This window comes from Trichoderma evansii (genome assembly GCF_050947405.1).
Source record: "Trichoderma evansii strain SZMC 28006 chromosome Unknown GGI43scaffold_29, whole genome shotgun sequence".
Taxonomy (NCBI): domain Eukaryota; kingdom Fungi; phylum Ascomycota; class Sordariomycetes; order Hypocreales; family Hypocreaceae; genus Trichoderma; species Trichoderma evansii.
The window spans coordinates 389833-413435 of NW_028145177.1; the positions used below are offsets into that span (position 1 = coordinate 389833).

Sequence of the window (23603 nt, forward strand, 5' to 3'; positions counted from 1 at the left end):
CTTCGACTGCCGATTCAACATTCCGATTCATGAGGCTCCAGCTCAAGCGGAGTCTTAGATTTTAAGCCCAAGCCGAGCCAATGACATTCCGACTGAAAAGGCAAGGTGGATTTATAGCCTGGATCTTGGGTGAGATTCAGGCACGTTATTCCCGACTAAGGCCGCGGGCTATTCAATTGGACCGCAGTGGCTCCAGAATGCTGCATTGCCGCAAGTTTAGTTTTTATTACGGGAACAAAACATGGGCTATTCGTGTGTAAGACGCTTTTTCCCTTGATGAACGCAACCCCACCGAAGTTTATCAACGACTCTGCCCTGCTGGAATTATAAAAGCTTCTCTGGCCGTGTTCCATACATGCTAAAAGTGTGGGCCAACGAACCCAAAATCACAATGTAATGTCAGACTAGTTGACTCAGATTCAGCCCGTAATAGCCTTAGCCAGATTCCCATTGAGCATGGTAGGTGGACAAGTATATCCAAAGAACAATTCTAATCGCCCTGTATTACTGCTTCTGTTATGTTCTGGACTGGATCTGCTGCAACTTCGACGGGAATAGCGTTAACGCTGATATGGCCCGCTCTTGAGGCAAGTGAAGCGTCTCCGGAGGGCGAGTGTGTGTCTACTGGAAGCTCTCTTAGCTCCATTTGTTTGTTCTCCAGTTCGGCAGGATATCGAGTGACTGACAGGCCTGTGGGTTCCTTGTACGTTCCTTGCTGGGCCCACGTATCATCTGTGAGCCGTCGTGGGCCCTGGCGTTTCCTTCGGCGATGGAACAAGAAAAAATAAATCGCCGAAGCTGCGGCCAGAAGCCCCAAACAACTCCCAACTATTATTCCAGCAATAATCCCGGAGTTAAGAGTAGGCTCTGGCTGTGATGTGAGTGGAGATGATACATTATATGATGCGATGGATGATGAGTGTTGTCCAGTGGCGGCTGAGACTGATTGGGGTGAGGCTAGAGTTGTAATCATTGCATTTGTCATAGTAATAGTGATTGCCGTCGATGTCGAAATATGGCTTGTTAGTGTTGGCTCTCGAGTCGGGAGCCCGGGCGGATTCCTTTCGGTAGTTCTCACAATCAAGTCTACACTTCTCCAGCGAATTTCAAAGGCTGGAGCGGATAAGATCGTACCATCATAATTGGTCACTGCGTACTTTTGGTCCTTGGTCACATCATTGCATTCGTATTCTCTTTATTATCGATCCATTAGTCCACTTTCTAAATAAATTTTACGCATTTACTTACTCAGGGATGCATCTGACGACCGTCTCTCCCTCTTGGATTGGCCAGCCATTGCTCACCGCTGACGTCTGGGTACACATGGCACGATATCCCGAAAAGCACACGCCTGGCGAATAGAACCCTCCCTTGGACCATAACTCGACGCCTCCAGGGATACGGCAGCCATCGAAATCATCCTGGAGAATAGGGGCAGGGCACGGAATCGCATGGACAGTCATGGGCATGTAGGGCACATGTAAAGTCCCACTTGAGAGCGTCTTGGCTGTCTTGGCCGCCATGGTTCGATGAGTAATCTTTGGTCAGTTGAATCCGAATGCAGGATCTAATAAAGGTCTCGCCGTTGCAAAATAGTATAGCAGATGCCAAAGTGCCGACAACTGAAGCCCAGCTTGTTCCGTATTTGCTTGCCAGCAGATATGAAGCCAAGAATGAACAAAACGGTAATGCATAGGTAGTTAGGTAAAGAGGATGTCAATTTTGATGCCCTTTTTTTAAGGGGAAACCGACTTTCCAACGTTTGTCTCTGCTCCTTCCGTTGTTTGGCAGCTACCTACCTGCCGTACCAGGGCACGTGTATCACCCTCGGTTACAAGAGCCGTGAATCGCTACAGAACTGCCGCAAGATCAAAATCTCATCTACAACAGGTCTATTTCCAGTGCTAGCTAGGTAGGTACCTATTTATGAGATTTTATGCGTGATTTAGCTTCTTGAGAGCACTTACAAGGCTACTTTGTACTCAGCCATTACCATTGCGCGCAACCTCGTATTCTAGTGACGATTTATTTTCTGATGACCGCATCAGTGAAAGTACTTGCAAGGATTTATTTTTCTGCTAGGCCTGTTAGAGTTATAAATGGCTTACCAGAAAGTGTTTTCTTGTAGAAATCGCTACCAGAAGCCCCCCTGGCGCACGAAAGTAGCCAGCTGTGTAGCAGTTAGATATATAGAATGGAAATTCAACTTCATGTCACACACATCGCACCACCAATTATCAATATTGTAATCAATCGTCATTAAGTCTATATAAAAATACAGTAGTCGTGTCTAGATGCATAAAACGTAACTTTTCTCCATCCTCTCTAATCTACATCTTCTTCTTGCGTGTTAGTACTTCCGTTTTGATGATATCCGTTTATAGAGCCGTTTTTTTGAGTCGTACCGTTTGTATGGCCGTTGGTGTGACCGTTTGTAACACAATTTGCCCCATTCGCGCCCTTGATAGTCCCGTCCGCATTGACACTCTCTTCAAGGAACAAAGAAAAGGTAACCACCAGATAGACATCGCCAGTGGCCTTGTTCCGAAGGACATATCTAAGCTGATGTGCGATCCTTCCATCATTCCTATATCATACAATTCCGTTAGTAAAACGACAAAAACTCACACAAGTTTGCCACTCAAAATATCGTTCGGAGCTAAAGGGCTTACCTCAAAGCATCCGCGCCCAAATATCTCGCAACCGACAGCTGAAATCCCGGCAGCCGCAAAGCCAGTTTCGCAAAGTCAAGATATGGGTTGAAAAAGTCAATTCCGTACGTCTGTCCGTATTCCCAAATCCACTTTTCCTTGTTCGAATCCGACAGCGCCCACTTCATTCTGGGTTTGCTCTCCTTGGGCACGCTGTTTGCCTCGCGCAGCTTCATGCCCCTCTTATCTCCTCCCTCCTCAAACCACAAGCCGCCTCTTGACTCATCGTACGTCCCTGAACCAATAGACACAACATTGAATGAGCTTAGTGCAGGACCATAGAGATAGGGCTTGTCTGCATAGGCGTCTCCGTCGAGGCCAGGGTCAATCCACCATTTGACAATGTTCATTGCAGTGTTGAACCCCGGCGGCAGCTTGTCTCGGATAGGACGATCAAAATCATTGCCAAACTGCAAATCTGCCGCTCTGATTCCCGCGGCATCCTCATCCCCGGATTCACCACTGTCTGACTTGGATGGGTTCAGTGGCGTAAAGCGGAATGATATGCTGTACTGGTCCTGGTTGCTGGCATGAGGCTCTGTGGAAAAGTAGGAAGACGTTGATGGCGAGCCAAAGGGCAATCCCTTATAGCCCTGTATCCGCACGTTGAGCTCTATGTCGGCGACATTGCTCTTGATGTGTAAGGGTGCAGGCTCATTCACCGGCACCTCAATATGAGTGCTTTCATCGTAACTCGGTCCCGCCGTAACTCGGAGAATATATTTCTCTTGCACCATTGTGTCTTGCTGCTCGGAAAAAAATCCCATCATGATTGCGGCTCAGATGTTGAATCAATCTTGAAATATATAAGATCGGAAAAGGTTTAATTGTCAGCCCGATTCGGACCATATAATCATGCCTACGATTGTGGCTTTGGTATATAGCGCTTGATCATCAGATTCTTAAACCTGCTATTAATAACGGCTACCTAGGGGTTCGCTTAGTGCGATTTGTCGGAAGGTGGCGAAAGCTAACGTCAATAACACGTACCCGGGAGTCGCCCCGGTCGGACTTTGTTATGAGATTTTATACTTTTCTCGTACAGTTTCATAACTCTTTGTCCGACTCCCTTTATGTGTCTTTAGAGTTCGGGTTTCAAAGATATTACCGAGATTAAAATGCGCTTTAATGAATATCGATTGAACTGTGAAACAGCGTCTCCATCGCCCAAGTTTCACCGACTTTACTGAAACGCTAGAGCTTTGAGTAGCCTGCTACTAACATTGCCTCAACATTGCCTCATATTCGCGAATCATTCAGGGCCTTACGAAGCTGCGTAAGAGCTCGCTTATTCGGATGTCGCTTGATGCGATATGGGGGAAATAGCAGTATTGGGCCATTGGAAGTTGTTGCGCCGGATGAACTTTTATCAATCACATGCCGGGCGCAAAGGCAACTCGGCTGACTCGGTCGGCTTGACCTCTCACAGTCTACTCACTAGAAACGTGATTCCAAAGTAAGACATGTACAAAGAGGGTATCTACAGCAAAGCGGTCAACAAAAGATATAAGTTTCCTAAAAAATGTATAATAAGATGCTAGGGAAGAGTTTTGGCCGGCTGGCGTAATTGATAGTGGATAACGTAAGTGAGTTTCCCATTGCTTCAATAGACTTTATCGTCTCTTTTGAATGAACAATGTATGAACACTGAAGAACACGGCTCTTGCGGTCGCATGGTAAGTAGTCGAATACGTATTTTCAACAAACTTCCGAATTCGACTTCGAGAAAGGCAATGCGAATGGCATAATTTCAGCGTTCGACTAAGAAGAGGTCAGGCGTCGCATAATACTGACTTACTCTGTCTAAGTTGATCAGTCATTAGCTAGTGTAGCCCGTAGCCCCCACTACAGAACAAATCATCTTCAAGCTATAGGAAGATAGAAAAATAGATACGCAGTAGCTTAAGATGGCATCTTGATGAAACATCTTCATTCATCACAGCCAAAAAAGGATGAGCATCTATGCGCCTCTCATGCTTATGAGGCCGCACTAGCTTCTCGGTCTGTCCAGGTACATGTACTCCTACAGCGTAATGGACCCTGGAAAGACATTGACGTCATGCCCAATCAGGAGAGCTTCGCATGGCCCCATCATCGCAAATCTCGGGCACACACACAAAAATGAATTTGGGCTTCGTTCTGCTCTCTCTGCCAACCGAGGGAGGAGCGGATAATAAAGTTTAGGAAAACTCTGGGAACAAGATCTGTCACTCATTTCAGCCGATACCCTTTTTTTCGCGAGAGGTCCGCCGGTGGCGCCCACTCAGGATCTACTATACGAAGATGATAAGCAGCACTTTCATCATCCGCCTCGCAATCGTCTTTTTCCGCCGCACGCCGCTCATCTACGCTACCATCTTGGGGGCCCTATACCTTTGGTATGGCTGGGAAACGACGCGTCAGACACTTGTTGCTCAAGTATTATGGGGTCTCATAATTGCCGAATTGTTGTTCTTTTGCTTCATCTATCTCCCGTATATGCGCCAGTGGAATCGCAAGGCTGTGCATCCTACACCACTGACGTCGGAGGAACGATGGGCTCTGTTTAATCAGTGTCTGGCACATGTCGACTCGTTTGAACTATATCTAAGAGGCTGGTTCCTCGGCGCTGAACTCAAAGATATCCGCCGAGATAACGTGCGGGAATTCCTCCTCTGGGGCTTCTTCGACCAAGCTGCGGAGGATGTTGAAAGGAACGACGGACACTCCGAGGCTGTTGAGCGAGATTTGGAGGGTTTCATTACAGAGATTGAGAAGCGGCTTGGCCGACCTATCCGCAGTGGACGAGGCAATGCAACGTGCATCCGACTGACTTTGGATGAGGTTGAAACAACCTATCGAGGCCTAACCTGGTATGCAGTCATATACCTGGTAGATCAATTCACACACCTCGCCCTTTCATGGCACGGCTTCAAGTTCTATGCCAGAGGATCCGCCGCAGCTCTTGCAACGTTTCCACCGCGGCCGCAGGAGATATTCACAAGCCGCCGCTCGCGTGCTCCTCTGCTAAGCTACTGGCACCGGCCTCACACATCCAAGGATTGCAACCCGGTTGTCTTCTTCCACGGCATTGGTGTTGGACTCTGGACATACATTAGCTTCCTCGCACGCATATGTGCAGCTAAAGACGGCGATGGTGGCCAGGGTATCGGGGTCATTGCGGTGGAGATTCTCCCCGTGTCGTTCCGCCTTACTTCCCCGCCTCTGGGCAAAGCTGAATTCCTACGCCAGATGGCCAAGATATTGGAGCATCACCAGTGGAACAAGTTCACCATCACTTCACACTCGTATGGGTCTGTACAGACCACCCACATGCTCCACTCCCCAGCTCTGAGGCATATGATCACATCGGTTGTTTTAATAGATCCGGTGACGGTGATGCTGCATCTCCCCGATGTCGCTTACAACTTCACCCGCAGAAGGCCCCGAGAAGCCTATGAATGGGTGCTATGGTATTTTGCCAGTACGGATCCAGGCGTAGCCAACTCTCTAGGGCGTCACTTTTTCTGGCGGGAGAACATAATTTGGAAGGAAGACTTGCTGTCATATGAAAATGCTGAACCGAGGGGCCATCGGCGGAAGGTTGCCGTCTGCCTAGCTGGCAGGGATATACTCGTCGGCACATCTAGAGTCGCGCAGTATTTGGATGATGCTGGAGTGGCGGAAATAAACCAAGCTGGGGGCACTAATCGGACGGCCGAGGTGGAGGTGCTCATGTTCCCCATGTTGGATCATGCGCAGGTATTTGCCAACTCGCTGCACTACGAACGGGTATGCCGGGTTATCAGGTCATATTGCGGTGCAGGATTAGTGGGATAGACCAGTATATAAAGTCGCAGCAGCAATGCAAGCAGCCTGGGGAAGCAGGAGCCAATCTCGATAACACTTCACTCAATTGTCTTGACCTCCTGACCCCCCCAATCAGTCAAGATGGCTCCAACCGGACGGGGGCCGCTTTGAGTGATGACCCAAACAAAATCCTGGTCGCCATCATTCCGAGCTTGGTGCTCCGTCCAGGCCGGGACGAATGCAAAGTCTCCCGGCCGAAGCTCGTGATGTCGCAATTCGCCCCCAAAGCCCTCCTTTACGACAAGTGTGCCGGTACCGGAGACTACATAGATGATGGCGTCTTGACGGCGTTATCAGAAACAAGAACCAACCAACCAAGGAGGCAATTGGGGTCCGGAGGAATGAGACGCTCAAAGAGAGAGTGGGATGTGGCACCTACCTTGCTCGCTGTTGTGATGTATGGGGCTTGTAGAATGTGGGTGTGTTGTAAGAACTGTCCGAGAGAGAGAAAGAGAGTTACAACGCAGTTTTGGGCACGCCTCTTTCCGAGGTCCAAGGAGAAGACTCACCCGAAGCACACATTTTGTCACACTTACCAGCAATGGCAGTCTCGCGGATGGGGCGTCCTTCATTGTCCAAAATGGGCGTGAGCTGGTCTGCGGGTGTCGTCTCAGTTTTGGACGGCAACACCATGGGCAGGATCTCTGATATGAGCGGCAGTAGCGACGACATGGCCCAAGACATTCAACAAAAGGTGTGGGATCAATGCCACGCTTGGCGGCATGGAACAGCGTCAACTGAGTGTCCGTCAAGTCCTCCTAGCGTCACGAAGCGTAGTAGACGCCTCTTCTGGTTGCCCGCAGCGCGTATCCTCTTAGGTTGGGAGGGGGGGTGGAAGACGAGGCCCAACTAGGAAGGCGAGCCAGTGATGTAGTGCAAGTCGGATTTGGAGCCCTATAATGACAAAGAAACGAATAATAGGAATATGTAAATTGGAATAGAGAACGTGCCTAGACACTTGATAGAGATAATGACCGGGGGGAAGATTAATGCTTGAGTGGGCTCCTCAGTTGCCAGACTAGCAGGATATAGTTCATGTGGCACGATGAATGGCCGAGGTTGAGAATCTGACGTGTCGATGTTGCGATGATGCCAAATCAAGCTGCAGAGACGGAGTGATACCCAACACTTTGAGTGTTCAGGAGAGAAGCTGGCGTCTAACATGGGAGCAGTGCTAAATGGCGTATGATAGGTTGCGGCGAATGTGTTTTTCCGTTTAGGCTTCCAATCTACAAACACCTGTAAGTACCAGGGTACCTGGCACCGCTTAAAGGATGGGGACCTGGGGCAGGGACCTGTAAATCTCACAGGCCCATCCAGGTTCACTCGCGTTGTCTGATTGATAAATGCCAGGTTGTTGCACTAATGAAGATGCGGGAATTAATAAAAATACAAATCGTAGATAGATTGATGCTTGTCTAAAAGAGCAAGAAGCTGCGGAGTATTGCCCGGTAGTCCAAGCACGACATAAATTCCGTCAATGGCATGGGGCTTCCCCTGCCCTTCTGCCCGCTATAAGCTAGCAATAACAATCTGCAATTCCCCTTATAGAGAAGTTTCCAAAAAGGATATATATAGAACTATATTTGTAAAGCAATCAGGTGTATAGATAGCGACGCAAGGCATGCAAGCGCCTAGATATATTTTGTCTTCCAGGGTCATCCTCTGCCCCCACAATGCGAACCAACGAGTCCCCGCGGCGAATACCCGCTATGATGATTTATTACCACTAATACGCTCCAGCAAGGATAAAAGGTGAGCATCTATACGAAGCTGCTAGCAGAAGGTCTTTTTTCCTCAAACGTTCGGTGCAGGTAAATATGGATGCTCCCTGGGTTCCTCCATAAAGAAACCCCCACATCTAACCTCAAACCCGCTGTCAGCTATCCTATGAGACGAGAGCAAAACGAACCCCCCTGGGACAATATGAACCAACAAGGGCATAAAGGAGCTTTGACCAACACCGAACGTCAACAATACTACGGTGAATCTTGGAAGGCGAACCCGCCGCTTTCTACAAGTGGAGGAACTTTCGCTGCTGATGTCGACAAAGATTCCCTCCGGCGGCCTTGGAGGATCGCAGTATCGCCGAGCGGCTAGATGGCCTGGAGGCTTTAGTTGGACCGCTGGCACAAAGAAACTCCAAGGTCGGGCGGCCGCTCTCTGGCGCATCTCTAGTGTCTGAGGCTGTAAAGCGTCTCCGATGACGGGTTTGGGACAATTGCCGCGAAGGTGCCTCACACTTACATATGATACGTCGCGATTATTACCTGGTAGGGCTCCGACGTCTGGCCGTGGTGTGTGTCAACGGCGTGCCGTCGGATCTCGTCAGCCGAAAATCCTCTCGTCGTCGCTGCTGCTGGCTGCTGATGGTGCTCCCTGATCAGCAGCTTACAGGCACCACCACGAGAAGCATAATCAGTTCGAACCGCCATAGAAGGGTCAGTAGCAACGAATTAAGCAATGCCCCGTGCTCGCCATCCCTTCCCATCCGCTCTTACGGTAATGTTACCTACTCGTATAGGTAGGTCGGGACATTTGAAGGCAACCCCCGGCAAAGCCAAGCCGCAGCCAGACCATTTCATGCCATGCACACTCTTGCGTCCGGCAACGTGGTTGGTCGGCTGGCCGCCTCTACGACCTCATCCCTGGGAGCTGCTGCCCCCTGCTGGCACATGGAAAGTCTCCTGTACGGCGCTGCGGCTAGTGTACGATCCCGCTGGAACGGGAAGCTGGGTTAGGCTCAGAAGAGTAGGTGAGCGTCTAGGCGCGGATGCTTCATCAAGCTTGGGCGCGGTTGAGCTCAAAGCAGCTATGCACACACTAGCACCAGCAGTGCTAGTCCTAATGGCTTGAGATTCGCCGACGCTGCTGGCCCACTGGCCGTGGTGAAACAGTGGGTAAGATGCTTAAAGTGTCGATCTAAGATCTCAAAGGCCTGTTGGTCGTGCTCACAGGGCAGTCCTTGTACCAACCGTGTGTGTAAGTGAGTGTCGTTCCGCGTTACGAAGCCAGCCCGATATGGCCCGGCCTGGTAGCTGCCCCCGTAAGTGCGGAATGAGTTGACAAAGCCCAGTTCCGAATCATCTCGAGTTTGCATAACTACTTGTTGGAACCAACTGGGGAGATACCGAATAGGGATCCCAAGCCCGACTGATATGGATCGCTCGCAAACTGTTGCCTTCTTGTATTAGATCATCTCGCCGAGAATCTTGCTCTTGGCGGTGATTTATATGTAATTGCCTTTTCCGTGGTCTGTTGGGTGTTTCCGAGCTGGGGCTCTTTGTAGTTCTGACCTCGCTTGGATATCTTGGCTTAATACCACAACTGGACTGCTAATAATATATATATATATACATGTATGCAAGGTAGGGGGTATACGGAATACCTGCCTGGTATTTACAGGGCTTGGTCTCTTTTTTATATTGGGTGTGTAGATGTGCCATAGGCCTCTGCACCCATCACATCGACAACGGCATAAAACAGGGAAGCTACCTGCCTTGTGTGAAGACTGCTTCAGGCGCTTGGCGCGTGTGGTGATGCCGATTAAGCATCTCCAGTGCCTCGCATAGTGTTTTGGGTGGCATTGGGCTCTATGGCGGATCTCATTGACGGCAAATACTTCCTGCCCCCCTGCAACCGCCTCACCCTCTTCTTGATAAATATCGCATAGCTGGTGCCGGAAGACAAGGCCGGAGGGCCCTAGACGTTGATACGGCGGCGCCGGACTTTGTGGGGAGGCGGGCTAGGATTGTGTCACCGCGAGAGACTTAACCAGTCCCGGCTCAAGTCGACGGCTATTCTGGAGGAGGGGTGCGGTGCCAGAGACGAGCATCACGCTGCTGATAGGGCCTGCCAGTACTGTAGTAATACGAAATACAAGCTACTAATACTGCGTACTAACAGCACCTAGTAGAGCCTCCCTAGGGCTGTCTAATCCACCAGCCTCGGAGCAGATGCGCTCTCGGGATAGCTGCAGAGGAGACGCCGGACGGGGCCCGCAGAGGGTGGCCTCGCTTTGGACCTAGGAACATGTCCAAACGCTCGCATGCCGTATTTCCCCGTCTTGCTAGATAGCTTGTGCGACTCGACCTTCAGGCAGCAGCCATGTGCTCGGTGTATATCTCACCGCAGGGCCAGCGTCATCGGCGGTCGCGTGGCTGGAGTTGTGAGTATCTGCCCACCACTCGGCCGGTAATACGGAGCTGCGCCGGCATGTATAAAAAAATCGCCTCGCTGCCAGTTTATTATTCGAGCTGTCCCAATAGAGAAAGAGGATTCAAACCTCGATCAAGCCCCCAACCAACAACCCCCTTTTTTCCACAGAGTCCATCTCCTTGGCCCGTTGCAAAGCGCACTCCTTGTCGGATCAGTTGCAGCTGCTACGCTGATCGACTCTCGTCTGCTACGCTGGCTCGACAAAGTACCAGAGACGCTCGACCCAATTATAGACGCCCTGCAGCAAGCGAGTTACCTCGTGCTACTTTGCAAAGTGCCCTGATTTTCTGCTGCCCGGGCCCGCAGTAAACGACCGGCATCAGCACACTTTCCACTTTCCACGCAGCCTGACCGTTCTGGAAGCCAGCGGGACCGTCAATTGAACTTTTTTGCAAGGGTTGCCTGTACTTTGCGTTGTTGCGTTTACGTACAGCTACGGCGGCTCCCCGGGCTCTACAGAGTAGCAGTACATGGCAGCAACTAACAGCACCGCAAAGCACCTGAGAGCTTACCGATTTTCCGAGCTGGCGAGCTCGCGACCAACAAAAAGCATTGTCCAGTTGTAGCAGCAGGAGCATCAGTTTGATTCCAGTGACGTTTGACTTTGGCTGCTGACTGGTACTTGCCACGTATCTATATTTATCTGAAGCCTTTTTTTTTTTTTTTTTTCTTTGCCTTTCAGTTTCTTTGATATTACCTTTCTTAAATTAACCCAAGTCCCGCCAGAACTCTCAGCTCTCAAGCTCTGCGCCATGGTCTTAGGGTTTGTTAGCGGCAAGGCTACGGCTCTGGACCGCTATCGCTCAACAACGTCGTCATCACCAGCTTCGACTCCCACCCCAGGTCCGGCTTCAGCGTCAGCTTCAACAGCCGGTGCGCCCATCATCTACGGCAGGGTTGATGCTGAAAACGAAGACAATCTGGAGCTTATCAGCGGCATCGACGAGCATGGTGCTTCGGAACGTCTTGCAAAAGTACTGAGGCCATCTCCTTCGGCCCAGCCCGGCGCCCAACCCCAACCGCATCGTGACGACGCCATTATGCAAGGTACTGCAACCTCATCCCACCACACCAGCACTGCCGGCAGATTGCCAAAATTGCAGATAGCAGAATTAGCTCTTTCCCGCCCGTCATACCTATACATAATTAGACAAACCCCTCGCACTTTGGATTTTTCCCTCATTTTCTCTCAATGCATCCATTCCCAAAGCCAAGTTCAAGCTCCAGCTACTAACGCAACGGCGCTGCACCGCTATAGATCCAGAGCAGGGCGCTCAGATCAGATCGCGCCACCAGGCTGGCATACCAAGCAAAAATAACACCGCTCCACTGCTCTCCATCCCCCCGGAGCTCATCGATACGATACTGTCGCATCTTCCCGCATACGACCTCGCCGCTGTCTCAGCCACATGCCGCACCTTGCGCGAACATGCGCTGTCTGACCTGCTGTGGCAGCCCCTTGTCCAGCAGAATGTCCCTGGCGTCCACGTCGCAACCTCAGGGCCATGCGCAAGCTACCGGGAGCTGTATGCAACACATGACAGGCTGTGGTTCTTGCCCAAGTTCAAAATCTGGTTCTGCGACCGAGATCTGACGGGAAAGCTTATTCTGGTGCGTTACGACACTAGGCGCGGCTGTATTGAGGCCTATCAGCTAGTGGCCGTCAGCAGCCAATCGACCTTTGAGCACTGGTCGGCAGATCACGATGTGATTATTCATGGCTTTGAGCCGGTGGTGAAGCTCCATCTCGATAAACCAGTGCTGCAGTTCCGCGTCCAGGATAGGAAGGAGGATGGAGGCTTCTCCAAAAGACCCGGCGCTAACCGCTTTGCCGACGAGATGCCCATGGCCTTGGACGAACGACTGGGTGGCATGTTTAGCAATTTTCTGCTCGCAAGGGCAATGGACTCTGAGGAAGCGGTCCGCCGGCTGGCACGGGGATATCCTTATGGAAACATGTGGCCATCGCCCGTTGTCCCGGCAAACCACTATGTGTCGGGCTCTCAGTCAGGCCGAGGGGTAGCTGCTCTGTCGCCGCAGGACCGGCCGCGAAACAGATCACAAGTTTCTGACCAGACTTTCCAGATTCGTCAATGGATGGAGTTGACGGGCACTCCTAGCCCTCTCAGGTTTATGGGGCAGGGAGGCTTAGCCGGAGCTCTTCAGGCCTTGGTTGACGAGATTATGGAGGAGGAGGCAATGGGTGCTGGGGCCAATACCCTTGGTGTGCATATCGGTGAAGAGCTCATCACGTACTCGACTCTCGATCCGGCGCTATATACGCCGACTCCAGAAAAGCCGTGGAGAGGAATCTGGGTTGGTGACTACAGCGCACATGGCTGCGAATTTTTGTTGGTACATCAGCCTGATGACCCACCCGCCACTGATGCCGAATTGGGCATTTTCCGTGACGAGCATGATAGTGACGAGGCGTGGGAGAAGAAGAAGTTGGAAGCGAGAATGTACAGAGGTCGCTTAGAGGGCATTAAGTTGACAGGGGATCCAAATATCCCGAGAGGGGAGTACACATTTGTGGCCAATGACCTAGGGCAAGACGGCTTTGTCGAAATTGCTACAGACGCTCAATTCTCCGGGGCCAGGATAGTGAAAAGTGAAGGTCACATTGCCGCTACGGGCTTCCTCAGAGGTAAGCAGGAAATATGCGCTCGCAAAAAAAAAATATTAGCTTGAATATAAGCTAACAGACAGGGCTGTGCTAGACAAATTCATCGAAACCCAGCTGATCCTCATCAGCCCGAACAAACTCGCAATGCACTGGGTTGGATTCGGCCACATCAGCTTTTTAGAGAGAGTCAACATCGACGAACTACTTGTACCCTAAATTAACAACAAAGCCTGAGGAGGAAGGCGAAGGAGGCTGGGTAGCGTTTACAATAGTACCTACCTGCCTACCTTGTATTATCAATCTAGGTTACAATCTTTGGGCAACGCATTAAGGAACTTTTACAACGATACCCGCTATGATGAAACATGGCCATTTTTAGGGGATTTTCTAGACTGGATGAATTTTAGGCTTGAATAGGAAGCCAGGGAAAGGCTGCGTAATACCAAGCACACTCTGGTTATGAGGAAGCTAGCAAGTACATAGAATATAACCAATACAAAACTTGTACATACAATTTTGAAGCGACATGTGATTAAGTCTAGAGAGCTAACATGGTCAAATTGTATAAGAAAAATAATCCATTACTAACTATTAATTAACTTGATATGCTAGGTGTTTACCTATAATGTGCGTGTATGTTGAGTCCACCAATTACAACAGAGCCATACACATTTCTAGCATATATCCAGAAATAAAAAGAATTCCAACACTCATATATCCATCCAGGTCCAAATGTCCAAATATGTGGTTATATGTGCCGAAAGCCCAGCGGCACACTATCAAACAAAGCACCTCGAGAAAACCATATCACAGAAGGAGTGGCGCCTTACTGGGGGGCGCCAACGGGAGTCTGGCAAAGAACAGACACAATGCCCTCCTTGAAGTTTCAAATTATTAGTATTTAATTCCAATATTGTAAAAGACGTAAACTTACAACAGGGACAGAACAGCACTTTGGCTGCTTGCCAACATCGCGACAAATTCGTGCGAAATCAGCGCCATCCGCAGGTGTTTCAGATGCTATGATTGTTTCCCCGTTAGTTGTGAAAGATCTTGAAGTACAGGCGTTAAAAATGTATAGAGTGTGTTAAAACTTACGGACGGTGCAGCTGAGGTCAGCAATGCCGAGAACATCGAGACCACAGCATTGGGGGTTGCCATAGAGAAGACCGGTAGGGCACACAGAGCTGCTGCTGCTGCTGCTGCTGCTGCTGCTGCCGCTGTCGCCGGTGGTTGGAGGAATATCAGGAAGAGTGTTTCCATTATCGCCGTTATCACCAGTGTTGTCGCCGTTACCACCATTGTTGCCGTTGCCACCATTGTTGCCGTTGTTTCCAGGAGTGATACCGCCGTTTCCAGGAGTGATGCCGCCGTTTCCAGGAGTGATGCCGCCGTTTCCAGGATTTCCACCATTACCACTGCCAGGAGAGACACCGCTTCCATAACCTGGAAGAGGAGGGCCGAAGAAAATCCAAGGCCAACCCCATCCTTGCTTGGTAGGAGCAGCGCTGACAACAGCAGCGAGAACGGTAGCAAAGGTGAGGACCTTCATTTTGAGTAGTGCTTCAAGGTGAATCCTGAAGATGCTAGTATTAAATTAAGTGAAAGGTGCGTTATGTTAGACGACTGAAGGCTGAGATGTAGTTGTGAGTGCTGAGGAAAAGAGAGCTGATCGAAAGGAGATGATGGTAGATATTTATCTTCAAACCGCCATCATATCGTGATATCTACTTTTTACTTGTATACTCGGCCTTCTCGTAGAACTTTGCCCTTGATAGTAGGAGCACGCACTATCTGTGCTCACTAAAGGAGACGCTGTTGCTTGTCTGCCAATGTACCAAGCTTGCTGAGTGTCTAGCCATAAGTCTGTGATAGATTCGACAGCCTGAACATTGCGTTTGTGTAAGTTGGTGCTGCCACGAGACATTACGATAGCTCACAAATTTGTCTCTTTTCATACCAAGTTTTAGACATCAATGCCTCTAAATCAAGACCGTATGCAGGGAGAACACATTTAGCTAGATATTTGGATCGAAAAAGGAAAGCTCGGGACCTCTTTAGGATTAAGAAAGAGACGATCACTACCATAGCAATTGTTTATAGACTTGTGCCTGTGGCAAAGATAGGACCATTAGTATTAATTATCTCAGGCGTTGTTTTACTGAGAGATTTGGTGTCTGAATTGATGCCGACTTATATGTCTTGTTTAGCAATACATCATCTGAGACTCGTCCGCGGCCAAGGGAGAGCCATAACCAAGACAGTCAATAGCGAATCACCTGCGAATGGAGCGTCATCACTTCTACTGTGCCGCATCTCAGCTGCGCGCCATAATATCATCACTATCTTCAACTATACATGTATTCACTGCCTCCTTGCTTCACTCGTGAAGAGTAGCGCGGCTTACTTGACTCACCGAAGCCTCGTGCTTCCCCAGAGCCATGTCCAACTACCCGGATCAACAACTCGCAGCCTGAGACATGAACTCAGTCGCCATCCAGAGCGGGCAGCAATCTCATTCTCACAAGCCTCAATTGACCATTTCCCTTTCTTTTCCTCTCCCCTATAGAACCAGTAGAACTATACAGTATTAGACTAAACACCCCTATGGCCGTGGGGGCTCCATTTTGCGTGCATGTGCCGTATAACCACAGACCTGCTCCTACGGCACATTTGCTCCGTGAGAAAGAGGGGAGCATTTTCTCAGGAGCTCAGAAGTTACAATTGCTATTCTCGTATATCTCACTAACTGCTCGGGCGTGTTGGCCATCATACTGGAGCTGACCAGGACAGAATTTTCAATTCGGGTTGTGTTCCGAAATTGCTCCACCGAGCCTCATGACATCTCGTCATGAATACTACTCCAGACGGGGGTCCAGACTTCGGATGTCGCTACCAAGCACGGGATCCGCTACGGAAGGGAGATATTAACCTTCTTTTCTTGCCAAGCCAACCGGCTCGATTACTCTAGCATCGTTTTATGGCTTGAAATGATTCTCCCTCGGACACAGGGATTGCCGCCATGGTTCGAGTCTTACAGTTAGCACGAGTCGTATGAGCAACGTAGTATACAAAACGCACGGATAGCGGGGCGCATATAAGTGGCCATCGGGCAGGCCTATACTTGGAGCATATTCAAAAGTTCATGACATGGAAGCCATTTGAGACGCTCATCAGGGTCTCCCGATGCTAACCTTCCCTTCCTACTCATCCAAATTGCCTGATGCCTGACCGACGGTGGAGATATGTGACGACAAAAGCTCGGGCTTCAAGCAGTCAAGGTGACCGTGTCGTGGCCGAAGCCGAATAACCGGCATAACTTGAAGGATGGGGGCCAAAAGCTACGAGTCATGGTCTTTCAGCCTTATTATCTTACTACATGTATCCAGAAAGAGGAAAGATCTTTTTGAAGGGTCAGCATTTAAGCCAAGACATTGACTTACTACAAGTAATATTACTAGGCGCTCACTTGACTGCAGAGCGAACGAAAAAAAGCAAAGATGGACAGAAAGAAAACAAAACAAAACAAGAGTAAAAGCCAGCTAATCCTAGTCTCTGTCGAAAAGCCCTAGTCCTAGTCCTAGTCATCGCCAGCCGCGGTGGCAGTTTGATAGATCGCCCTAGCTCAAACGAATAGGATGGTTCGGAGGTCGCTTACAGGCCTGCCTATAGCGCTGAAAACAAAACAAAGGCAGCCCAGAGCCATTTGGTACCTGTATGTACCTCTAAGCAATGGAGTAGGATCAAGCTTTAAAGTTGATACGAGCTAAAACCCGCAAAAGCATGCGACCATCACTAATCACATCGAGATCCAAATGAAGGGCCAGAGAGTGACGATGGGATTCGCACACACACCCGCTCCCTCGCGCCCAACAGGCACAAGAAACGGGACAATCATGGCTCCCGATCTCCAGATGTAAAAAAGCCAAGTTTTTTAGTCCCACATGGTCTCGGATGAGCTGCATTAGGCTTAAATCGCCCGGAGGTGGGCTCCAACCGGACGTGAGCCGAGACGATTCAGCTTCTCTTCTGAAGCTAGCTTGATTGGCCGGCCAGCTTCTGTTAAGGGCAGGCAACAAGCATCTAGATGTCTATGCATGTTGGATTCTCTCATTTCTTTGGCCCCCGAAGCAACGTCGGCGCAATTTTGTCTCCGAAGCCATTGCACTTTGATCGAGATCGCGAAGCATTACTGGTCAACGATGTTCGACGCTTAAATGAGGATTGGCAGCACATGCTATTCCTCTGAGACTACAAAGGGTCCGTGTACTTCAAGTACAAAGTAGAAATATCTCCGAGCAGTGTATTTGATCCTTCGTTATGCAAGGGGTCTGGAGGCAAAGTATAGAGTACAAACGCTGTGATGGAACAGCTTGAAGAGTATGGGGGGAAATCTGTGTGTTGTGCGTCTTCCTCCCTGCAAAGCTAGACTCAATTTGTCGGTTTGCCGACTATAGACTACAAAAAGTATCACTAAATTTGATAAGCTAGAAAGTCTCATGATAGTTAAACTATCACATGAAATCTTGGCGAATTAGACCATAAGGGGGGTATGGTTATTTGTGCTATTTTGGCATTGAAGGTTCGCTTTGGTGTTGGCGGATGAGGCATGAGACATAGCAGGCTCCCTTTAGATACAGCGCCACCAGTATGATTGCAAAGAGCAACAAAATACAAAAAATCTTGCTTTATCCATTCCGCGAAAATTTGGATAGTTGTGTCCTATTAGAGCTACCAGTAGTGTGGGATATGCTGCGTGCATGTGCTCGGAGCGTCATTCTGTTGTCTAGCCATCATTTCCTCCTCCGCTATATACATCAAATAATAATGAGACATAAATCATCATTGACTCACACGTACCACGTACCAAGTCCCAATTACCAGCCTACTGGTGCTCACGTTGTCAAGCACGTATAAGATTTATCTCCCTGGCTACCACAGCTCCGGTCTTTTGTCTCTGTTATATGTGAAATTTGCTGGACTCATGTCTCGGCTGAGCTGCATCGTGATATAACACTATCACATTGTGACTATGACTTGGCAGCGTCCGCAAGAGACTTACGGCTGAATGCTGGCATCCCTTGACCAACAGAACACAGCAGCAAGCATACCTGAACCAGTTGGCAAAGTGGCAATACGTCACTGTATTCTACCTTTGCACTATGTCTTGGCTCTATTCACTGACAAAAATTTGTCATGCTGCACGGGGGTCATATGTATCCACAGATAAGAGATGTTGATTCATGTGGCAGATCTCTTGTCTTGGAGATATTAATTTTCAGTCAATCTGACTAATTTTACCCAAGCACTGTGAATACAGTTGAAAAGTGAAACTAGTAATGCAATTTCTGGGTTCTGTGCCTTCCTCTCCAAGAGAGAAAGAATGTCGGTGACCATATGCTAGCAGCTTCATGGAATTTGTATAGGATAAACCGTTGAGATAGGTTACAAGACTATTATTTGACACAAATAATACACGGCTATGGAGAGTGGCGTATATAGAAAACAGTATCCGAAAAGGTACAAATTGAAGAAAATAATATACGGTAGCAGCAACAGAACAAAGTATCACGAGGGGACATGATATTGTCAGAGAAGCGCATGGTGCACGGTGATTATTTAGCAGAAATAGGGAAAAGTCCAATCCCTCCAAAGGGTTTTTTAAGAAAATTGTTATTCGGCATCCCAATTTCATTATCCAGAACTCCAGCTGTTGCTAATGCCATGATATTATAGCTACTTTGTTCTTCTACTACTTCTGCTAGTTGAATATTTTAATATATGGGCTGACTGCCTCGATAGACTAAGCTGGGCTGCTGGATAACGAAACTGGTATGCTGGATACATGGAATAATTCTCTTTTTTACAAGATTATGCTATGCCATATCCATTTTATAACATAAAATCACAATGAGGCGATTTAGAGTAACGTATTGCAATACGTTCTCTCGAATCCCCATTTTTTAAACTTGAGATTTCTCAGTGTTGCTGCTCATCCTCGCTCTACGCAGCAATCAATTTTATATCTACGTATACAATTTGGGGTCTGGCCATAAATAATGAAGCAGCTGCGGATAGGTTATACATGCTCTGGCAATCCATTGCTATTTTGACTGAAAATGATGTAAAATCTTGTGCTATAGTATTTGATGCTTTGCACATGTAACTTACTATCACACTATACAGTTGTTCTGTAGCTTACTTCACCTATATTCTTGAGCATCGTTATTGAAGTCGAATGTTAAAATGGATCATATGATTCTCATTGTGATTCATCGCCTTTTGAAGCATTATGCCTAGAGTTTTGAATAAAATAAGAATAAAGTTCACACACTGTAGCACGGCTACGCACGCGGTAAGCACCGGCATAGCTTATTGAATCATTTTTGAGGACAAATTATACTGCAAGCAAATAAATTGGCTGCTCTATTTGTGGTATTTGAGTCACAAAGATTGAAGCCATCGTTTTCATCGTCAGTCTGCCGGGTAGGTAGCAAGTAGGCGATACGAGCTCTGCTACTTGGTCAGTACATGGATTCCATCCGCAGACGGACAGCAGCGTAGAGGGCGAATTGCAGCGCTTCAGCGCCTGATTTGCTCACCCAGCTCCAGTGCTCCAGCCGCCTGCAGCCGCTTGCGACACGAACCGCTCCCTTTGTCTCAGCGGGCAGTGCGGGGCCGCAGTGTACCGATGGAGTACTAACGCAGCTCTACACCAGTAATGAGTACCTGCTACTACTCCGAGCCCCGTCCCGTGTGCAGCTTCTTCCGGCATCCGCAGATCGATGATGCTACCGACATTCTTCCTCTTCCATCATCACCCACCACCAAAAGTTCAACTCAATGGGCCGTGACTTTGTCCACGATCCATCTGGGATGGCTTACAGAGCTCCAACATAGTATTTCCTATATCAGATTCTACTTTTTACTATCATTTTCATCTGCCGTTCATTCAATTGAGCTCGTAGCGACGCTGTACTTCCCCAAAGTGGAGCGGTGAAACAAGTCGTCATCAATCATGTCTGAACCGGATCTCGCCAGTGGCTCGGTCGACAGCCCGAATAGCTCAGATGCCGTGCAGCGACAGGCAGCAATTCTTCATCGACACCTTCCAGAAGGCTACTCGGCTGATCCAGAGGTTAGCTTGGCTAACGAACCCATCGAAGTCGCCGTAGAGCCCATTCTCGAGCCTGCTTCTGCCAGCCAAGAGCTTCTTTTCGACCCCCCAGCGGCGTCTACAACGGATCTTGGCACTTCCAACAATGAGCAGAGCGGACAAAACGGGAGCAGCGATGCAACGCCGGCTCTGGAGACGCTAGAGTCGTCGCTGAAGCTCCAAGGCGGCGATATCCATCGTGACATGTTCAAGATCAAGGCCCGAGCGAGCTCCATTCGCCGATCCAACACTTTCTCTCACCATCCTTCGCCTCAACTGGGCCCGGATGGCGAGCTGACAGCCTCTGAACAGCTTGAACCGGGTGGATTTAGACGGCAGCATTTGCGTCGACGAGCTCGGCAAAGGCGGCAGAGCGGCCTCATCGTGGCTACTACATTTGTGGACTTCCTCGATCTTTACGGGAGCTTTGCGGGTGAAGCGCTCGAAGACACCGATGAGGACGAAGACGAATCCGCAATCACTGATGAGTCTGAGGAAGTTGCCGACGAACGGCAGCCACTGATCAGGCGGCCCAAAGCCGATCGCCGAAGAAGCTCTCGACGCCTCAGCCGGGAAGGCGACGCTAGTACTGTCAAGACCTTCTTTACGCTTATCAAAGCCTTCATCGGCACGGGCATCCTATTTTTGCCAAAGGCCTTCCGCAACGGAGGCATCCTCTTCTCATCGCTTGCTCTTATTTCTGTTTCGTTGATCAATTGCTTTTGTTTCCGTCTGCTGCTTGACTGTCGTCACAAATATGGAGGTGGTTACGGAGAACTTGGTGAAGCCATTGTCGGTCCTCGGTTTCGAAGCCTTATCCTCGCCTCAATTGCCATTTCCCAGCTCGGTTTTGTCTGCTCTGGCCTCATTTTCACGGCGGAAAATCTTTTTTCTTTTCTCAACGCTGTGACGAAGGACGCTGGCCACATCGGAGTGGCAGCTATTATTGCGCTTCAGTTTCTCCCTCTCATTCCGCTGGCTTTGATCCGCAACATCTCCAAACTTGGGCCTGTCGCACTCGTGGCTGATGCTTTTATCCTTATCGGACTCATATACATATGGTACTACGATATTGGCAGCCTAGCCCGGCACGGCATGGACCCGACCGTGAGGCTCTTCAACCCTTCGGATTTTCCACTGACTCTTGGCTCGGCCATTTTTACATTTGAAGGAATTGGCTTAATCCTCCCAATCCAGTCAAGCATGAAGAAACCACACCACTTCAAAGGACTCCTTTACTTTGTCATGCTTCTCATCACCGCAATCTTCACATCGGTTGGAGCGCTCTGTTACGCAACTTTTGGCGAGAACACCAAGATTCAGATCATTTCAAACTTTCCCCAAGACTCGCCTGTCGTCAATGCCGTTCAACTCCTCTACTCGCTCGCGGTGCTAGCAGGCGAGCCCGTGCAGCTGTTTCCCGCGGTGCGTATTTTGGAGACATCGATATTCGGTGAGCGAGCTACAGGGAAGCGGAGCCTTGCAATCAAGTGGAAGAAAAATGGCCTGAGGACTTTGACTATCGCCGTATGTATCGCCGTCGCCGTGTTGGGAGCGAGTGACCTGGATAAATTTGTGGCCTTGATTGGAGGATTTGCGTGTGTACCGCTGGTTTACATCTATCCGGCTTATCTACATTACAAAGGTGTTGCTGAGACTACATGGGAGAAGAGTTTGAATATATTGACAATGGTGGTTGGGTCAATTGCTATGGTATACACTAGTTCCGTCACAATAGTTCAGTGGGTTCAGGGTTAAGGATGACCCTATGGTCTAGCTCGTAAAGGCTGTGAACCGGCAACGGTGAGGACATGGTTGGATTTTGAATTATGGCTTATTTTTAAGGCGAGAGCGGTGTTGACACTCGTTTTATGTATCTTGTTATTAGATAAGTAGCAGCATAGGGAGCGTTGAATAAAAATAAGAGAGCGTGATGTGGTGGATTTAACGAAATGTTTTGAAGAGTTATAAATTTTACTGACTGGCGATTTAGCGACGCATACTTATACACGGACGAACATGTAACAAGATTTCGTATTCCCTAAGCGTAGAGGCAATAATGGAATTTATAAGTTGTTTACATATTTCTTCCTATTTATTTCACTTGGGGCTTGGATGAAGTCCACTTCCGAGCATACCTATGACTTTTAATCATGCCGAGAACAAGCAGGCGGTATATGTTGATGTGAGCCGCTTTGTTACACTGATAGGTAGGCAATTTTTAGCAAAGTCCACATGTGTTGTAGTTAGAACGGAGAAATAGATCCGTTTGCCATTAAAAGATGTGTGTAGCTTAGTTAGCATAGCATATTGCCTCTAGTCGTGCCATGCATAACGCATTTTCGACTTGGCGCCTCTTAGCTAACTAATCTTCATCTAGCATTGGATTAACTCGAATTATACTATTACAAGGTTATGCGTAGCCGAAAATTATGGAAGAGCTATGTTTTTGTAATCTATGACGCCGCAGAGGAACACACGATGATGTTAATGATGTGAACGGCGAAATGCGTCGCTTCTTGTGGTCAAATCAGATACCAGGGATCGGCGTCATCTCGATGTGGGGGAGACTTCATGGAGGGGAGTGTGAATTAGAGGTGAAGTAAACATGAAAACAAGCTCTGTACATCATTGCTTATTCGCTTTTTGGCTTCTTTTTTAACAGGAATCTGGTTCCGGTTATTTGGAAGGGATATACCAAGCTGCGCCGTTTTTTATCCACTTCTCGACGGGTTATTCTGCAACTAAACCAAAGCGGTTTACCTGTGACCTTGGCCTTCGTAGAGAGGAGAGAAATCTCGGGAAAAACTTTTCTCTTCGTTTGACTAAGTACCTTACAGCGGCTATAGCCAGAGGCCCGGTCCATATCGAGCCCGCGATTAATCAACAGTTTCGCTTTTTGTCAAGGTGGCGCCCTAGTTTACCACTTTGGATGCACTCTCACAGCCCTAGCCTCAGGCCATGCATGCCAGGGGTTTCTCATTGAAATAGGAACCAAGATTAACCTGTTCTCCCTATTGTCTAGTGAGTTTTAGGTTGAACT

General features: G+C 48.8%; 7 protein-coding genes across 7 annotated transcripts; 3 read left to right on the forward strand and 4 right to left on the reverse strand.

The window, feature by feature from the left end:
- Positions 1 to 281: 281 nt before the first annotated feature.
- Positions 282 to 1710, reverse strand: GGI43DRAFT_431002 (uncharacterized protein). Its single transcript, XM_083209359.1, has 2 exons — positions 1249 to 1710; positions 282 to 1193 (listed from the first exon to the last, which is right to left on the reverse strand). Exons 1-2 carry the CDS (start codon positions 1521 to 1523, stop codon positions 491 to 493), a joined length of 978 nt encoding a protein of 325 aa, XP_083056115.1. The 5' UTR covers positions 1524 to 1710; the 3' UTR covers positions 282 to 490.
- Positions 1711 to 2325: 615 nt separating this feature from the next.
- On the reverse strand, positions 2326 to 3448 carry GGI43DRAFT_425953 (DUF1769 domain-containing protein; the record flags this gene model as incomplete). The annotated part of the gene is made up of 2 exons (XM_083208575.1): positions 2326 to 2587; positions 2673 to 3448. 2 exons carry the CDS (start codon positions 3446 to 3448, stop codon positions 2326 to 2328), a joined length of 1038 nt encoding a protein of 345 aa, XP_083056116.1.
- Positions 3449 to 4895: 1447 nt separating this feature from the next.
- GGI43DRAFT_231630 (uncharacterized protein) lies at positions 4896 to 6816 on the forward strand. Its single transcript, XM_083200529.1, has one exon. The coding sequence runs from the start codon at positions 4995 to 4997 to the stop codon at positions 6528 to 6530; it is 1536 nt and encodes a 511-aa protein (XP_083056117.1). The 5' UTR covers positions 4896 to 4994; the 3' UTR covers positions 6531 to 6816.
- On the reverse strand, positions 6565 to 7349 carry GGI43DRAFT_231551 (RmlC-like cupin domain-containing protein). Its single transcript, XM_083200528.1, has 3 exons — positions 7070 to 7349; positions 6940 to 6993; positions 6565 to 6840 (listed from the first exon to the last, which is right to left on the reverse strand). Exons 1-3 carry the CDS (start codon positions 7242 to 7244, stop codon positions 6599 to 6601), a joined length of 471 nt encoding a protein of 156 aa, XP_083056118.1. The 5' UTR covers positions 7245 to 7349; the 3' UTR covers positions 6565 to 6598.
- Positions 7350 to 11309: 3960 nt separating this feature from the next.
- Positions 11310 to 13918, forward strand: GGI43DRAFT_231665 (F-box protein). Its single transcript, XM_083200530.1, has 3 exons — positions 11310 to 11825; positions 12037 to 13425; positions 13499 to 13918. The coding sequence occupies exons 1-3, from the start codon at positions 11531 to 11533 to the stop codon at positions 13618 to 13620; spliced, it is 1806 nt and encodes a 601-aa protein (XP_083056119.1). The 5' UTR covers positions 11310 to 11530; the 3' UTR covers positions 13621 to 13918.
- A 312-nt stretch (positions 13919 to 14230) lies between these two features.
- Positions 14231 to 14956, reverse strand: GGI43DRAFT_388153 (hydrophobin; the record flags this gene model as incomplete). The annotated part of the gene is made up of 3 exons (XM_083204026.1): positions 14231 to 14281; positions 14339 to 14424; positions 14503 to 14956. The coding sequence occupies 3 exons, from the start codon at positions 14954 to 14956 to the stop codon at positions 14231 to 14233; spliced, it is 591 nt and encodes a 196-aa protein (XP_083056120.1).
- A 5261-nt stretch (positions 14957 to 20217) lies between these two features.
- Positions 20218 to 22536, forward strand: GGI43DRAFT_231684 (transmembrane amino acid transporter protein-domain-containing protein). Its single transcript, XM_083200531.1, has one exon. The coding sequence runs from the start codon at positions 20423 to 20425 to the stop codon at positions 22316 to 22318; it is 1896 nt and encodes a 631-aa protein (XP_083056121.1). The 5' UTR covers positions 20218 to 20422; the 3' UTR covers positions 22319 to 22536.
- The last annotated feature ends 1067 nt before the right edge of the window (positions 22537 to 23603 follow it).